The sequence below is a fragment of the Cinclus cinclus genome, chromosome 8 (genome assembly GCF_963662255.1).
Source record: "Cinclus cinclus chromosome 8, bCinCin1.1, whole genome shotgun sequence".
Classification (NCBI taxonomy): Eukaryota; Metazoa; Chordata; class Aves; order Passeriformes; family Cinclidae; genus Cinclus; species Cinclus cinclus.
In genome coordinates this window covers 28,659,078-28,675,818 of record NC_085053.1, presented here as the reverse complement: position 1 = coordinate 28,675,818, position 16,741 = coordinate 28,659,078, and the positions used below count along the sequence as shown (strand labels likewise).

The following is a 16,741-nucleotide window of genomic DNA, read 5'->3' as shown; positions in this document are numbered from 1 at the left end:
CTGGAACAAAAATCCGGGGAAGAGCAGCGGGAGCACAAATCCCAGAAATCCCAGCCCCTTTATGGGGTCCGTGGCTGTCCTTTAACAGCGTTTCACTCTTTGCTGCTTTTTTTTTTTTTTTTTTTGGGGGGGGGGAGGGGAGTGGTTTTGTTAGATTTTTTTGTGGTTTTCTTTGAGGTTTTTTTTTTTTTGGCGTCTGTTCTTTTTTTGTGTGTGTGTGGTTTCATTATTTTGATTTAGGTGGGGGTTTTTTGTGTGTTTTTTTTTTCTTGCTCGTTTGTTTTTGGTTTTATTTTTTAATTCCGTGTCTTTTCATTCCTCCACAGCAAAATACCTCCCATATCTCCAAACTCCCTGAAGGATTTCAGTTTCCAGCCTAAATACCCAGTCGAGTGTGCTCCGATTCAGTTCTTTATTTCCTCTCTAAAAGCCCCATCAAAACCTCTGCATCTCCTCTCACACTCCTGAGGGGTTTTCTAAGGTTTTTTAAAAAGGGTTTTGTAAAGTAGGTTCTTCATTAATCTGTTTGTCTTAAGCTGCTTTAAAATACTCATTGGCTGGATCGGGAGCTGAGGGCTTTAAAAATAAAGAAAAAAAAAAAAAGCAGGATTTGTGGAGGATTGAGTTGAATTTCTCAACTGTCTGCAACTGGTATTAGTGCTCAGCATCCTAAGAAGGGTGATATTCCTCCTTTCCCTGGCACTCCCCAGCCCAATTTTGGGTTCATGAAGCAAAATCGTGTTTTTTTTTTTTTTTCCATTTTGTGATTTTACTGCCTTCTGCTGGTCAGAGATGATCAAGCTGAGCTTAATTTTTTTTTTATACTCTGCACATGATCTAAAATGTAGCTGCAGTGCAAATGCCAACAATAGATGCTTTGTGTATTTCTTGTTGTTTTTTTATTTTTTCTGCAGCCTCATGGATTTTTTCATGTGGGAGGGTTGACCAGTAAAGAGGACTGTAGGTTTTAATGTGCAGACCACATCTTGTTCCAAAAGTCTGCTGATGGCTTGAAGTGGGGATGTAGCAGATCACCTTTGTATTCTTACCCAGCCTTCCAGCTCCCTGCTTGCCCTTTGCTCCCAGGATAAAGAAAAAAAAAAGATTTAAAAATAAAAACCTTGTTGCTGTTTGCATAAAGTCATGCTGTTTGCATAAACTGTGGCCCCACAACAGTGCAGAAAGGAAGAGGCCTGCTGCCTCCAGAATTTCATGATCTGTTTTAGGAATTATAGTTGTTCAAAGTTTTATCTTTGTTTTTATTCCCTGAGACAGAGATGGATGTGCTTGCCTGTCTGTGTAGGGGCTGGAAGGTGGAGAGCTGAGGAGCTGACAGGCCTTGGATCTGGCTAAATGTTGTACAAAGAATTATCCACTGATCAAAGAAAATGGCTGTTCCCCTTCCTGCACCTTCCTGCTCTCAAATTTAATAACCATGCCCTGAATTGATAGGCCACATAAGGTGCCACGTGGATATACACTGTAAATCCCCTGGGCAGGCAGGTTATGAGAGGGAAGATATTTTTTCTTTTTTTTTCTGTATTTTTTTCCACACAAAACAAAGCTTTGATTGCCAAACAATCACTCAGGTAACCATAAATAATTGTAAAAGACTTTTCTTCACATCCACCAGTTCCTGTTTCTGTAGGAAAAATTTGCAGAGGGAGTGGGAGAGAACTGAGTTCAACAAACTTAAACAAATGTCACAGAGTTCACACTTTGAACATTTTAAAGACATAAAACCAGCTGTGAACTCCATTTGAATGTTGTAAGGAGATTTTTGAAATCTGTGTTTCTGGAAAATACCATTTGTCTCTGCTTCTTTTTAATAGGTAAACAAGGTGGCTAACACCAAGTGGCAATGGCAAGATTAAAAATTAGAGGAGATACTCTGATTTGTGGAGACACACAACATTTATCCTCCAAACACTACAGGATGGTAAGAGAACACTGGGCAGTGAGGAATGAAGCTTCTGCTCCTGTTCCTGCCACTGCTCCATCAACAGTAATCTGCAATATATTTAGAAAAGCTCATTAAACATTTGGCCAAATGTGCATTCCCAAACGTTGTCTGAAGAGAGCAGACCTTGGGTCAAGTAGCTGGAAAGAAGGGAATTTTTCCTTGTTTATTTTTAGTTTCATTTCCTAGGGAAGTAGGCCTGTGATCTGCTTCCCTCTGGAAAGTCGTGAAACTGCTCTGCCATTCAAGATTGCAGATCAGAGATGTTAAATAACTCCAGTTTTCGTAGGAGTAGCTGCTCAGGTAAAAGGAAACTCTGGAACAGGAAAAGGGGAAAACGTGGGAATTCAGGCGGTGTGAATTTGTGCATCCTTTCAAGCAGCAGTGAGGGTGAAAGGGGCAGCAGGGGCAGGATTGCTCTGATGTGGTTGTCTCCCCCAAATTAGGCAGCAAACTTCTGCTTGTACCACTCAGGCACTCCGAATCCAGATTTCCTTTCTATCCCAGGATTAGGGTAAGGAAGAGGAGGTTTCAGTAGAATACTTGGAAATGCCTGTACCCAGGCTACCCTTAATGTAAGATCCTAGTTATGCAGGAGGAAATAAAACACATTAATGCCATTTATAGAGTGTTGAACTGGGAAAGGTTGAGAGCTGTGGTCAGGGTAGAAACATCAACTACAAAAATGATAAACATGAGCAGGAATTAATGGAAGCTCAGGTGGGAAGACTTTGAGTCCTTTTCTGGGGAGATTCTATTTCTTGAACACACCTTTTGAAGTTAAGAAATCTTAAAATAAATGTGCCAGGAGACAGTAAAGCAGAAGTGAAGCTGCCATCAAATACCAGCATGTGAAGAAGGCTCTGGAAAGGCTGGTACACTTCTGTGGTCTGTAAAGGAAATAACAGGGATGTGAGGGATATAGTGCAGGAATTTGGAGAGTCCTCCCTCCTTAAATCTCTTGGTTTCTCATTAATCCTGCAGAATTTGGGTACTGGGCAGACTGAGAACAGCAGCACGTTGCTGTCCAGAGGAGATCCTGTTTGTGCAGTTTGTGACACACGTGCAGCTCTTTGAACATTTGCAGGAGAAGCAGAGATTTGGCCCTTGCCGAGTGCTCCTCCTTCCCCGCAGCTGCCAGAAGGTGGCTCTCTGCATTTGCAGTCCCTGTTTACTGCTTTGTTTATGGAATTAACGCTGCACACGTTTTCTTGGAAAATGTTTTCCCTGCGTTTACCCTGAGGAAGTTTACGTCAGAAGAGCAAGGAAGTCCTGGGCTCAGTAAATAATCTGCTAACAGGCAAGGCAAGGATCAGATCACTTTTTGTCCAAATGTTTTCTGGCTATGATCCAAGGGGATTTTTCCTGTGCAGGACCTAATCTTATAAGAGTATTTCTGTCAGGCTCGAGGAGTTACATCTGTGTTGGTAGGGTGCACTGACCAAATTTATAGCCCAGTAAAAGTCATTCTCAATTATAAAAAAATCATTTTAGTCACATGTTTTAAAGGATGCAGGTGGGTCATGGACAGGTACCATGGTGAATTGATTAAAATGCTTCTTCATTCTCCCCCTTTCAGTGTGAGAGTGAAAGTCCTGTGTCCAGGCCATGGACTCCTTTTTGGAGGCAGTGATGTTTCCCAAATGCTGATGTGATGTTCTGCTGGAATCCAGTGTGGAACAAGCCAGGTTCCTTCTTTGCTTCCTAGAACATGTTGAAGAATTATAGTGTGTTAAAGAAGAGTTATCATTCAGTATCCTCATAATGCTGGTAAGGTTCCAGGTTTTAAATTGGTTACTAGGAACGTGTAGCCTCTATTCAAGCACTAATTTAAATTAACTTGGGCTGTCTGGAGATATTAATTGCATGTACACAGCCCCCCCCCCATTCTTGATTTGTCCTCACCCTCAATCTGAGATACCAGACACCTTTAAGGACAATACATGGGCACAAAAAACACTGTGCAAAATAAACAGTGTAACACTCCAAGTACATAATGAATCACATGCAATTTCCCCCTATTTTAAAAGAAAATGGTTCCATCTTCTGCTTCAGGAAAACTTGCCACACAACAGTTGTTTTTGAATCAGAGGGATCTGCTAGTTCCTAAAGAAGTTTGTTTGTTTTTTTTTTTTTTTAAAGCTTAAGTTTGTTTCTTCAGACCAAGCATTTCTAGGATGACAAAACAAGAGGCAGAAGAACTGTGTAAGAGGCAACATTCATTTTAATACCCAAAATAATACCCTGATACCACCACATCAATCCCCCATCTTGTCACCATTAATTTTTGTACTTGGCATCACTAGATTTATAATGACTGCAAAGACTGCAATTTTTTTCCCCTCTGATTTCTTCACTTTTTCCTTGACTTCTCTTGGTTAATGCTGCATGCACTGCAAAATTTAGGGTCAATCTACAGAAGCTCTGGGGGTTTTTTGCAAGGCCACATGTACATTTCTACCAATGTTAGTGATCTCTTACTATTTGAACTCACAGACGTTGTAGATTTTTGCTCGTCACTATCTGAAAAGTAATGCTGAATCTGTATTTTTTCTGAAACTCACTGGGTGTTGGCTATTAACTGAGGGATTTTGCTCATATTTAACCCAGCTGTTTGGAGAAAACCTATTTCTCTGCAAAGCAATGCCCTCCTGTAGTTGATAGAGGTCCATTTTATATCCAGATGGGATGGCTGGAGCTCCTCTGGCCCAGCTCTCAGCTACAGGAAAAGTCAAGGAAAAGAAAAGGTGACATCAAAACTCAGCAAGTAGTGCCTGAAACCTAACCAAGGTTCTTTCTCTGTGATAATGATTGGAGGTGAAAATGAAACCTAAAATCCCAAAGGTCTCTAGTGGACCTTGGATACTCCGTGCTGTGTGTCAGGGCTGCTGGGACTGGGCTGCTCTTTGTACCCTCTGGCAGCAGGAAGTGTTGCCCTTTCAGAAATTCCCAGAATTTGCAGGATTCCCAGTTTTGGTCTCAGAGTTTGGGTTAGGCAGGGATATTTTTCCCTCCTGCATTCCAGACTGGTGCCATTTTGGGAAGAAAAAAGGGGGGAAGAACAAACATTGCTGGTGCTCCCTGATGCTTTGGTCTGTTCTTGTGAGCGCACACGCACTCAGATATGAGAATTTGGTCAGAGAATTCCAGACTGGTTTGGGTTGGAAGAGACCTAAAAGCTCATCCAGTCCCACCCCTGCCATGGGCAGGGACACATTCCATTATCCCAGGGTGCTCCAAGCCCTGTCCAACCTGCCTTTGAACACTTCCAGAGATGGGGCAGGCACAGTTTCTATGGGTATAAGGAGGTAAATCTTTTATCCCATCCAGTCTGTGTGAGGGCCTTCTCTGGTGTGCAATTCCACACGCAGGCAGCAACTCCAGAGCAAGAGTCTTTTGTCTTGGCAGACGTTTGTAGGCTATTTCCTCCCCTCCCCCTTGGAGAAGAACATCCCTTTCTCAGTGCCTACAATAGGTCTTTGCTTCCCAGGATCTCCATCTGTGTGCACATGTGTGACACATGACAGCACCTTTGTGTCATGGGGAACAGCCTCACCCATGGGGGATTCACTTGGTGGCTGCATTAAATCCACTGGGATTGCTCACACATGGAGATATTTGCAGATTTTGGGGCACTGCCTGTGTCAATACACACAATGGCACAGAGCTGGAAATCAGCAGCTCCTGTGAGAGGAAGGATTGGTGTCCTCGATGTGTGGGAAACGTTCACACAATGCAAACAGATGGAGCAGGGGGAATGAACACTCCTTTTGGGCAATTCCTGGGTGACTATTAATAATTCCCTGGTTTGGATTAATGCACAGCATATGTCGGGTAACAGGGACTTGGAGTTATCTGTTAGATCATGTCCGGGGCTCAATCTTTTTTTGACAAAATGTCATTTTTATTCAGTGACTCCCCATCTTCTACCTCCTCTTTCATTAGAGTAACCCCAAACCATGATGTAGTTGGAGACACTGATAGTAATGGCACGTTTGGATGGGAAGATGGATGGTGCAATCTTCCAACCATCTTCTGAATCATTGTTAGGGACAATTTTCAGCCTTTTTCAAGGAAGAGATGGGATGATATGGGGCAGGATGACTGGGAGCCAGGTTTTGTTTGGCCAAGGGACCTGGCCAGGCCCTGCAGACCCACAACACCCAGCAAGGTCTTAAGCTGTGCCAGGTGGGGTTTAGGTTTGACATCAGGAAGAATTTATTCATGGAAAGGATGATTAGACATTGGCAGGGGCTGCCCAGGGAGGTTTGGAGTCCCCGTCCCTGGAGGTGTCCAAGGAAGGGCTGGAGGTGGCACTTGGTGCTCTGGGTGGGTGACAAGGTGGGGATTGGGCACAGCTTGGACTCGGTGCCCCTGGAGGGCTTTTCCAACCTCACTGATCCTGGGATTCTGGTGCTCCCAAGGGTTGGCTTGGTAGCAGTTTTGGACTGGGGTATGGGGAGCGATGCTGAGGAGCCTCTTCCCCAAAGCACCGGCAGTGCCGAGAACAACCCCAGCCGCTCTGTTTTCACACGGGAATAAAGCGGCACCGCAAGGGGATGGGACGGGCTCGGGATGGGGACGACCCTGGGGATGGGGACGGGAATGGAGACACGGGCAGGGATGGAGATAGGATCGGGCAGGCATGGGGACAGGGATGGGGACAGGAACGGGGACATGAATGGGGACGGGGATGGGATCAGGCAGGGATGGGGACAGAGCACAGGGATAAGGACAGGGATGGGGACAGAGCACAGGGATAAGGACAGGGATGGGGACAGGAACGGGGACATGAATGGGGACGGGGATGGGATCAGGCAGGGATGGGGACAGAGCACAGGGATAAGGACAGGGATGGGGACAGAGCACAGGGATAAGGACAGGGATGGGGACAGGAACGGGGACATGAATGGGGACGGGGATGGGATCAGGCAGGGATGGGGACAGAGCACAGGGATAAGGACAGGGATGGGGACAGAGCACAGGGATAAGGACAGGGATGGGGACAGGACCGGGCCGGCCGCGGTCACTCCCCGCCGTATATCTGCGAGGAGCGGCCCCCGCGCGGGAAGTGGGAGGAGGCGGCGGGCGCGGCGAGCGCCGGGGGTGGGAGCTGCGGCGCTCCGGTGCGCGGCTCGGCGGAGCATTACGGCGGCCGAGCGCTGCCCGGGCCGGCAGCGCGGAGCCCGCAGCGCGGCCATGGCCGAGCGCCGCGCCTTCGCCCAGAAGATCAGCAGGTACCGGGAACGGCCGGGCCGGCGGCGGCAGCGGCACCGCGCCTGGGGGCGGGCGGGCCCGGCCGAGGGGGCTCCGCCGCTGCCGCTCCCCCGGGGGTGAGCGGGCCCGGCGCGGCCCGCGGGCGCCCGAGCCCTGCCGGCCTCGGGGGGAACCGGGCAGGGTCCGCCCGGCGCGGCAGCGGAATTCCACGGCTCCCTCCGGCCAACGCACAAAGGGCCCGGAGCGGGCGCGGCGGGCGCCGAGAGCGGGGCCGCTCCCCCGGGGGAGCTGCCGCGGGGGAGGGAGGGGAGGGAAGGAGGGAGAGGAGGAAAAGAGCCGTGGAATTCCGCTGCCGCGAACAAAGGCCGGCCGGGCGGTGCAGCCCCTCTCGCCGCACAATGGGCGGCACGGCTCTTTCCTGCCGGAGCCGGCCCTGCCCCGGCCCCGCACCTGGGAGGGGAGCGCCGACCTCCCGCCGTCTGGAAAATGGAGAGAGAGAGAGAGAGAGAGGGGGGAAGAGGGCTCCCTTCCTTCCAGCGCCTTCCTTTTGTGTGTGAGCGGAGCGGCGTGCGGCTGGCGGTGCTGAGCATCCTGGGGTTTCTCAAAGTTTGGTTATTTTTTTAAAGAGGAGTGTTTATAGAAATTCACCTACCAGCAGTAGGTTTCTGCCGATTTACGTTCCCAGTTAGGCATGTGGTTCCAGGTGGGAACAGTTTTTCTGTTTACAGGTATGACCAGGTAGCCTTTGGTGACCGTGGGTGCCTCTCCTACCTGTGACCAGCAGTGGAGTGGCAGCGAGAACCATCAGTAGTGCCAGAGCTGTTCGGGAGGCTGTGGACAGTAGCAAAAGGAGTCTCATTTTCATGCCATTGAGTCAGAAGCTGTAGGTACAAATAGTTGCAGTTAGAGAAGCTGTGATGGAGGAGGGTCATGGACAAAGAAAGAGGAGGTCAAAGGAAAGGGCTGGGTAGGAGGTGGAGGAGTGACATCAATCCCACTCCACTCATGGTCTGGAAACAGGAGAAAACAATTGCTCTTCTCTTCAGGTTCTTTGCACATTTTGGCGTGTGCCAGCCAGGGCTTACTGTGACAGACCAAGGAATGGGGAGAGATGGATTTGCTGCCAGACCGTTTTTCCTGCTTCTTGATTGTAGTCCTAGAAATGGTCACATGAGAGGCAAGCACTGGAAGTCAGTGTCACAGCTGTACAGCTCTGGCAGGAAGTTAAATAAGATGGCCCTGGGGTGGCCACTGTGGTGCTCAGCATTCCTGCCTGGTTCATTGGCTTGTAGCACAGCTGTGCCACCCCTGTGCCCCTTTTGGGCTAGTCTGATCCACTCCTTGTGTTTCTCAGTGTGTTTGTGGGCAGATGGGGTCTTTAAACTGGTCGGGTTCACCTGTGCCTACATGTAGAAGGACCAAGGTGCTTTGTGGTGAGGTCAGGGCTGTTGCATCTCCAGCTTCCTTTTACACTTGTAGGATGGTTGTGTTTTCTGTGGGGTTTCCCATGTTGTAGCGTCATATTGTGAGAAATCTCAAGTTTCTGGTCCGTGGCCTGCACATCCAGTGCACGTGAAGGCAAAAACTCGTGGGCAGAATGTTGCACCGGGTGATGCCCAGGCTGAGCTGCTGTCCTTCCTTCTGCTGGCACAGACTGTGCTGCTGGGAATGTTGTGTTTTAGGGGATGAGAGATTGGAGCAAGCAGTGCACGGAAGTCCCAGAGCTGTGCTGGTGGCTGCTGGAAGCCCTCCCCTGTTCCATTGTTTCAGGAAGAATAGATCCCTCACATTTTCACACTCTGCCCTCCGGTTTGGCTGACTCATCGAGGTAGACATAGCATTTGTCTTATTCACAGGAAATAGCCATGCTGCTCTTGCTTTGCCTGTGTGCTTCAAATGGATCTCATTCAGATCCAAGACCAATTCCCTTACTCCAGCTGCAAGTTTCTAAAGTGGTTGTTACAGTAGAAGTAGAAAAACAAACATGGGATGGGCTTAGCTGTTTCTTGGAAAGTCCAGGGATGGGTCCCACAGCTCTGATTTACCTGCTGGGCTTTTTTCAGCCACCGTGGTGCCCCTCAAGGGCACCTGCAGTATGCCAGTGCCACGCCCTGCCTGGTCATTACATCCAAATCTTTAAATGTTGGGCAGAGGCTGTCAGTAATTGCCTCAGCAGTTTCAAAATATCTTTTTGAGACTATGTTACAAGGTTCATGATCAAGTCCTGCTGTGTTTTTGCAGGATGGGTTTAAACTAGACTGTCACAAGTACTTGACTCCATCAGAAGAAACTCCTGAGTTAAACTTAGTGTGGTGGCTTGATAATCCTTCAGATCTTGCCTGAAATTGCTAATTTGTAATTGGAAATATCTTGGTAGGAAACTTTTTATTGACCCTTTTATTGACTTGTGGTGGATCACATCCTTCTGCAGCATCCTGATGCTTCTGTAGCAGTATGGAGGATCTTGCTTCCATCTCAGTGTGGGAGTAGAGGAGCTTCAGTGCCACCTGTGTCTGGTGCACATTCCCTGTTGTGTTATCCCAGTACATTTTCTGGATATGGCAAAGAAACAGGATGTGGAAACCCCCCCACCAAAAGGGTCAGTTCTGAGTTCCTGGATGTCCCAGTAACTGGAGCATGTTGTATCCCAGCACTCCAGTGTTTCCTGTGGCAGAGAAAAAGGTGTGCAGGCTTTTTAGAGTTAAAAGAGAAAACAAAAAAAAAAGAGAAAGAAAACCCCCTTTAAATCTCACAGAGCAAAAACGTGACGGGGATAAACTCATGTAGCCTTTCATGTGAGCCCCTGACTCAGTGCTCTTGGACCATCCTGAGGCTGGGTTATCTGGGGAATTCAGAGCTGCTGCTTTGGTCAGACTATCACCATGGAAGTGTCTTTGCTTGGTAGGAGTTTTGATCTTCCTTTCCTGCTCCCACAGTGGGAGAGGATCCTTGTGACTTGGAACAGCACACCTGCCCTGCCCTCTGTTTTACAGTGCATGTCAGCCTCACTCAAACACCCCAGTATGAGTTTTACAAGTGTTCTGTATTCTTTTGCTGAGAATTTTATTTTTTTCTGTGCCCAGCTGTTAATGGGGTCCAGAGAAAGCGGTTTTTACCTTGTGGGTCCAGCCCCTTCCCAGGTGCTTCCATGTGAACAGGAGCCCCATGAGGTGCTGCTCTCTGGGGCTGGGGGGTCTTCAGCAGCTGATCCTGCTCTCAGACATTCAGTGACTTGGAAGTTCCCCATCATCCTGGGCTCTTACACTATATGGGATTCCTGAAGTAATCACAGCTTGTCTTTATGGATTTGAATTGAGGGGAAAACACTTGTGTTCACTACATTCAGAGCATCTTATTTCTGCTTTAGCTCCCTTTACACTAATGGGCTGACTTGGGATTTGCATTTATGTTAAATTAGAGTCCTTTTGCACTCCCTAAATGATGTGTCAGGGGGGCTGACAGCCTCCTTTGCCCAGCCCCAGGGTAAGGAGGGATGGTGTGAAACCTGCACCCACTGAAACCAATAGCAGAACTGTCACTGGCTCCCAGGAGTATCAAATTGGGCCAGAAATGTGGTCACAACAGAATATTCATCACAGTTTATTCTCTTCCCACATCCAGATGCCATTTACATTGTCAAAACACTGTCAGGGATAGCTGAAAGGATTTTTAAAAGGAATTTCAGAGCATCCCTTTCCCACTCTCCAAAAGTCCCACTGGCTGTCCCTGTTCAGCCTCTGTGGATATCTATGTGGGAGTCAGCAGTGTTTGGGAAGCCCAAGAAAATCTCTGTCTGCTTTAAGCAAGGGAGAAGGCAGGGACAAAACTTCATCTCCAGGACTCTGCTACAGAGCTGCTTATCTGGCCAAAGCTTCCTTCTTTGGTTGGGTGTTTTTAGCTTTGAGGTGTGGCTTTGCTGTCCTCCAGGATCCAGTCCTGTGGTGATTTCCACAGCCAGGTGTCCTGGGAGCTTGTTCCCTCCTCTGCAGCCCAGGGGTGACGTTTCAGCCTCAATAATCAAATATTATCAAAAGAGCACCACAGGCAGCGTTGTGTGATGTTTTCTCTTTTAATCAATGGGGAGGAAAAAAGGGAACATGTTGCTCATCCGTGTTAATTTAAGAACCCACACGCACCCCGCAGCGGTCAGGATCAGGCTGGGCATTTCCTCAGCTGTAAATCAAACCCATTTCACTCCAGGGAGAAGTAGTTCACTCAGAAGGAAACAGGACCTGGGGTTTAGGAGGGAGGCTGGGTGCAGGGCTGAACTGGCAGGATGGCTCCAGGCCAGAGCTCTCCCTGCATCCCTGGAGCAGCTCCCTCATCCAGCAGAGCTTCCCTGGGTGGTGACTCGCACCTGGATGGGGCTGCAGGCAGGACAGCCCAGCTGGAGCACGTGGGGACACAGGGCCAGCTCCTCTCTGCAGAGGTGACACACACAGCCAGTGCCGCTGGGCTTTGGGATTCACATCCAGGCACGGTGAGTCAGGAGGATGGATGCCTCCAGCCCGTGCTGGCTGAGCAGAGGGTGATGCTTTCACTTGAAAAAGTAAATGTTGTGTAAATGCAGTTTTGTCTCTCTGAGGCAGAACAAGCAGCTTTGCTGGGGCTGTGGATGCCTTGCTGTGCCAGGCTGCCTTTCTCAGGGGCTCCCTGGGTGTGCAGTCCCTGCAGTGACAGCCAGGCTGAGGAACAGGCAGGAGGAGCAGTTCTGTCACTAGCAGGATGGAGAGAACCAATTTGCCTTGCCCTTTACTAGTGGAGAGGGTTCTGGAAAAGGGAGAATTCCCCACATCACCCCAGGCTGTCCCTGACCCACCTTTGCTGGGGAACAGGAGAGTTCCTAACCTTGCTTGACATCACCAAGCAGATCTTGGAGAGTTGTTTTTTGGGAAGGCAAAAAGAAGAACTGATATTTCCAGTTTGCTGCTTAAGCTAAAAAAAATCTAAAAAAAAAAAGGAACAGTTTTTGGGTTTGACCAGGCAGGGCACATAGAAACAGAAATGATTTCTGTGTATAGTAAAGAAGCCTGGGAGTGCAAACAAATGGTTTCATTTTGTTATTTGCAGCTTGGAGTACTTTGAGAATGTCCAGTTTTGTTTTGCTTTAGGAGCCAGTTCCAAGGGGAATTTTTTTCCCCCCCTCTTCTTTGTGTTTCTTTTTTTTTTCTTTTTCTGCACATGCACACACAATAATTAACTGGTGAAGAAGGTCAGAAAGGAAGTGACTGAGGAAGATGTACTTTAAACATAGACATTCATGAGGCTGTGGGCTGTAATTAACTGGAATGTTTGTCTGAGGTTCCCAGGTTACGTGTTGATTATTAGATAAGTTATTAAAGAGGCAGTTCTTTATTTGTCCTTTTAATTATCAAGGCTTTAATGGCTCTTCAGCTCTACCAAATTATTTTTTTTTTTTTTTTACATTTAGAGAATATTTATTTATCTCTTCTTGATGGAGTTTGGTGTAGCACCAGAATTGTTTTAGGTTAGAAATAGTGCTCAGGGTTATAGTATAATATGAACTGCTGGCCATGAGCAGTTTGCCATGGACAAACAGCCTGTGGGAATGGAGGAGGAGAAGAAGACAAGTGTGTTCATGGAGTGATGGAATGGTTTGGGTTGGAAGGGACCTTAAAGCTTATCCTGTGGTCAGGAACACCTTCCACTAGACCAGGTGTTATCTGTTTTAGGGAAACTGGGATCCTCTGGGAGGAAGCAGCCTTAAAAGAAGACAGCAAAGATACTTTCTCAATGTGGAAATACTTATTTGGTTCTCCGAAGGTTCTGCTCCTTCTCTGGAGTGAGTGATCAGGATGAAGCACATCTGCTGAAGGGTGTGATTCCCAACTGGAACAACTTTAGAAAAGCCATTGGTTGATCAAGGGAGCCCAAAGGCTGGAAGGGGACACCTGGCAGGTAGAAAGGAGTGGGAGAGGGCTCTTGAACGTGATCATGCTAACCCAAGGGAGTCTAGATTACCCACAAATACATCTGGAGATCAGGTTGCAGTAGGAGATGGTTTCTAAATGCCAGAGTCACGATGCTTTGATGCTTTCTGATGGGGAGGTGGTGTCCAAAACCTCTGTGGATGCAGTGATACAGAAAGGAGTCAAGCTGAGCTGTGGATTGGGCTGCAGGCTTGGAGAGAATCGCAGTAACTCCTGCACTCAGGAATTCTGATGTTTAGACAGTGTCCATTTACTTCTCATGAGAAGAACTAGTTTTGATGGGTGCTTGTGAAAGCTGGAGAGTCAGGGATGCTTGAGACTTGACAGTAACACTGGTTTCTTGGTGAGACCCATTGGAGGTTCAGTTCTGACTTATTGTGGTTGTGCTTTGGGGGAATCTTCAAAATCCAGTGAGGTTATTAATGGGGCAACAGCATGGCTGATCAGTGCCACATTTTTGTGGCACCATATTCCTTCCCCAGTTGGACCAGGAGATACCTCAGGTTCCTGAGGATCCATGGATTCAGCAGGAGCCAGGCATGGCTGTGGTTCCACAGCTGAGGACAGGTTCCCTCCTCTCCTCTGGCTGTACTTTCCATCTGGAAACAACGCCTCTGGAAAATGGGGAAGGGTTTTTAGTTTTTCCTGTGTTGTGCTGGGCTCTGATTTTTCCTGCGAGGGCTCTCTCTGTGCCTCCTCAGGAGGGACACAAATCACACTGAGTGACAGCCTGGTTTTAAGCAGAGCCTGTCTGCATCCTGGGGACAAAGTTTCCATCCTCAGCCACAGCTCCATGGTGTGCTTTCCATGCCAAGCAGCCATTTTAATAGATTCCAAATTTCCCTACAGAAGCCAGCAGCAGGCTTGGTTTTCTCTCACATGTGTCTGTGTGTGCACACGTGGTGGGAGCAGGGAGATGACTTTTCCTGGATGTTCCCTGTCCCCAGCAGGACAGAAGCCACCTGCCAGAAGTGAAAACATCATCTCCTGTGGATAAAGGCAAACATGAATTAAATGACTTCTTGCAGCCAGAATACATAAAACTTTATTTTTTTCCCCTCCTGCAGTCTAATTTTCAAAAAAGACAAAATAATGCTTCTTCTAGCTAATCTTACATCCATCCTCTGGCCTGAGGAAACATCTGCTCTCCATGGTAGCCTCAATTGTCTGAGCCAGTTCCCTCTTAGAGTTCCCTTCTCTTCCACTGAGAGCTGTTGCTTCCAGCTGCCTTCATTCCTGCCCACCAGCAATCCCAAAGGCAGGAGCCCCTCCTGATGTCCAGGTTTAGCTCAGGACAGGTTTGACCATCTCCTTGGCAGGATTTTAGTAGCTTGTGTGCTGTGCTGATAAACAGCACAGTCCCCCTGGTGAGATCAGGGCTCTCTTAACCATGAGGATGCTCAAACATGTCTGATACAGCAGAAAAAAAATCACCCCTGTCCTTGCAGCCTCTTCATCAGCCTTATGGGCTGGTGAGTGTCTCCTTGGAGCTGGGAATTTGCTCTGGGAGCTAGAGCTGCCAGCAGTGCTGTGATGTGGTGAATGACACTCGGGGTGGGTTTGTCACTAATAAATGGGGTGTTGACTCCTGGAGAGGAGCATTTGTGTTGGTGAGGTCCTGTGGGCCAGGGATACTCAGCAGCTTTTCAGCTACACAGCTTTTTTTGTGGAAGGAATTTGGGTTTTGGTTTTGGAACAAAACCATTTCCACCCTACTCAGAGGCTTGGCTATCCCTGCTGAGAGGAGCTGCAGCTTCCTGCTGAGATACAGGATGGAGAGCTGGGGATGGCTGTGGTAGGGCTGGAGCTGTGGTTCTTTGTTTAGACAGCCCCTGGCCGTCAGCGTTTCCCTCTCTGCTGTGCTCTTCCTTCCCCCTCCAGGTGGCTTTACCCACCTGTTGTATTTTCAGCCTTACCAGAGACAATGTGGCTCTTGAGCCAAAATGGAAAACCACAGAGGGTCACAGCTTTCACCCTCCAGGCGTGGAAGGGCTGCTCTGTGCTTTCCATTCCTGGTGAGAAAATTACCCAGTGGAGGAGTTTCTGTCTGGCAGAGACCCAAAACTCTGTGCCAGTATTTCCTCTGCTTGTCACCTTTACCTTTTCTACATGGCAAGGGAAACACCTTTTTGTTCTGACCCAGTCATTTATTTCCTGGTCCTTTGTCTGACTGTAATTGCAAACCCCAAAAATAGTCAGAGGGATGAAAATGCAGAGTACAGGAGCAGCTGTGTGACCAGGAACTGCTGAAGGGTGAGGATAACTCTGGAGAAGAGCTTTCCTTGGAAGAGCCTGCTGGAAAGTTAATTTGTGCTCGGGGTCACGTGCATTTTATTGCCACAGATGTGCACAGAAGAGCAGTTCACAAAAGGGGAAAAAAAAAATTAATTGCTGTTAAAAATGTGTATCTGCAGCCTTGTGAGAGCTTCGTGATTCCTGGGAATTTATGATGCAGGATCTGTTCCCAGCGGGCGGTGACACCCTTGTTGCAGCCAGCAGTGTCTGGATTCGTTGCAGCAGCACAGGGAGGTGTGTCTGATCCATCCCCTGGCCCTCTCTGGGATAACTCTGTCCCTGTGTCGTTGCAGGACCGTGGCAGCCGAGGTCAGGAAGCAGATCTCGGGGCAGTATGGAGGATCCCCACAGCTCCTCAAGAACCTCAACATTGGAGGCAGCGTCTCTCATCACACCAGTGTAAGTCATGCCTGGAGCAGGATGCTGTCCATGGTCATTTCATCATTTGGGAGCAAACTGCAGTGCTGACAGGTTGTTGATGTGAGCAGCTCTGATGACACCAAGGACAAAGTTCCATGCCAAACCCACTAATTGTGGGGGTTTCTATGTTGCAAATCATTTGGTGTGGCCGGGAATCTGTGTTTCTGCAGAATTTTTGTAGGACAAGGAGCTTTCTTTACCAGATATTAGTTGTTCTATCCCCAGACAGCCTGGGTTGGTCATTAAATTCCATGTGTGTGTGGTTCTCTGCATGGAGAGCTCTTTGTGTTTCAGTTCCTGTACTTCAGGTTGCTATTTTCCTGTCCTTGTCACTCTGGAGAGCAGGACCACAGCAACTCCTCTACTCTTCTGAAGTATTTTAAATATTATTGTGCAAATTGAGTGTGGCTATTGCTCAGGAATGTGTATTTACTTACAAGTTTATAGCCCCCTTTGAAAAGCTGCATTATCACAATCACCCTTTCTGAAGTCAGACTTTCTTTCAAGGCCTGCCACTAACCTTCCACATTTATTGTGGTAAACATTTCAAGAGTGCAGCAAACTTTTTCAGGCTGGAAATGTTTGATTTGGGGACTCACTTCAGGTCACAGCAGTTCCTTTTGCTGCAGTTAACTTGGAAAACAAATATTAGAGCATCTTGTTTTCTTCAGAGAGGGGTGGTTAGGTCAGGCAGGGCTGGAAGTGTGCCCTGAATTTGATAGTCTGTGCACGTGTTGTGAGTTTACAAGAGTTCTTCTCTTTGGAGTGGGATCCTGTGATGTTCCCTCAGTTCCTGGGATTGTGGGAATGAGTTTATGGGAATTCCCTGTGCCTCATGTTCAATGTAACCTGTTAAAGCTTCCTCCTGTGGAGCACAAATGTGTCCCTCAGAGCTGAG

At 48.0% G+C, this 16,741-nt stretch overlaps 1 protein-coding gene across 8 annotated transcripts in view; it reads left to right on the top strand.

Annotated features, from left to right (window-relative positions):
* Positions 1-7,159: 7,159 nt before the first annotated feature.
* The window catches only part of DOCK7 (dedicator of cytokinesis 7), a 91,481-nt gene continuing 81,899 nt past the window's right edge, over positions 7,160-16,741 (top strand). For all 8 annotated transcript variants that reach the window (XM_062497797.1, XM_062497800.1, XM_062497795.1 and 5 more), the window contains exons 1-2: positions 7,160-7,197; positions 15,717-15,822. In XM_062497797.1, coding sequence (XP_062353781.1) covers positions 7,160-7,197; positions 15,717-15,822 — 144 coding nt within the window. The remainder of the gene's footprint in view (positions 7,198-15,716; positions 15,823-16,741) is intronic.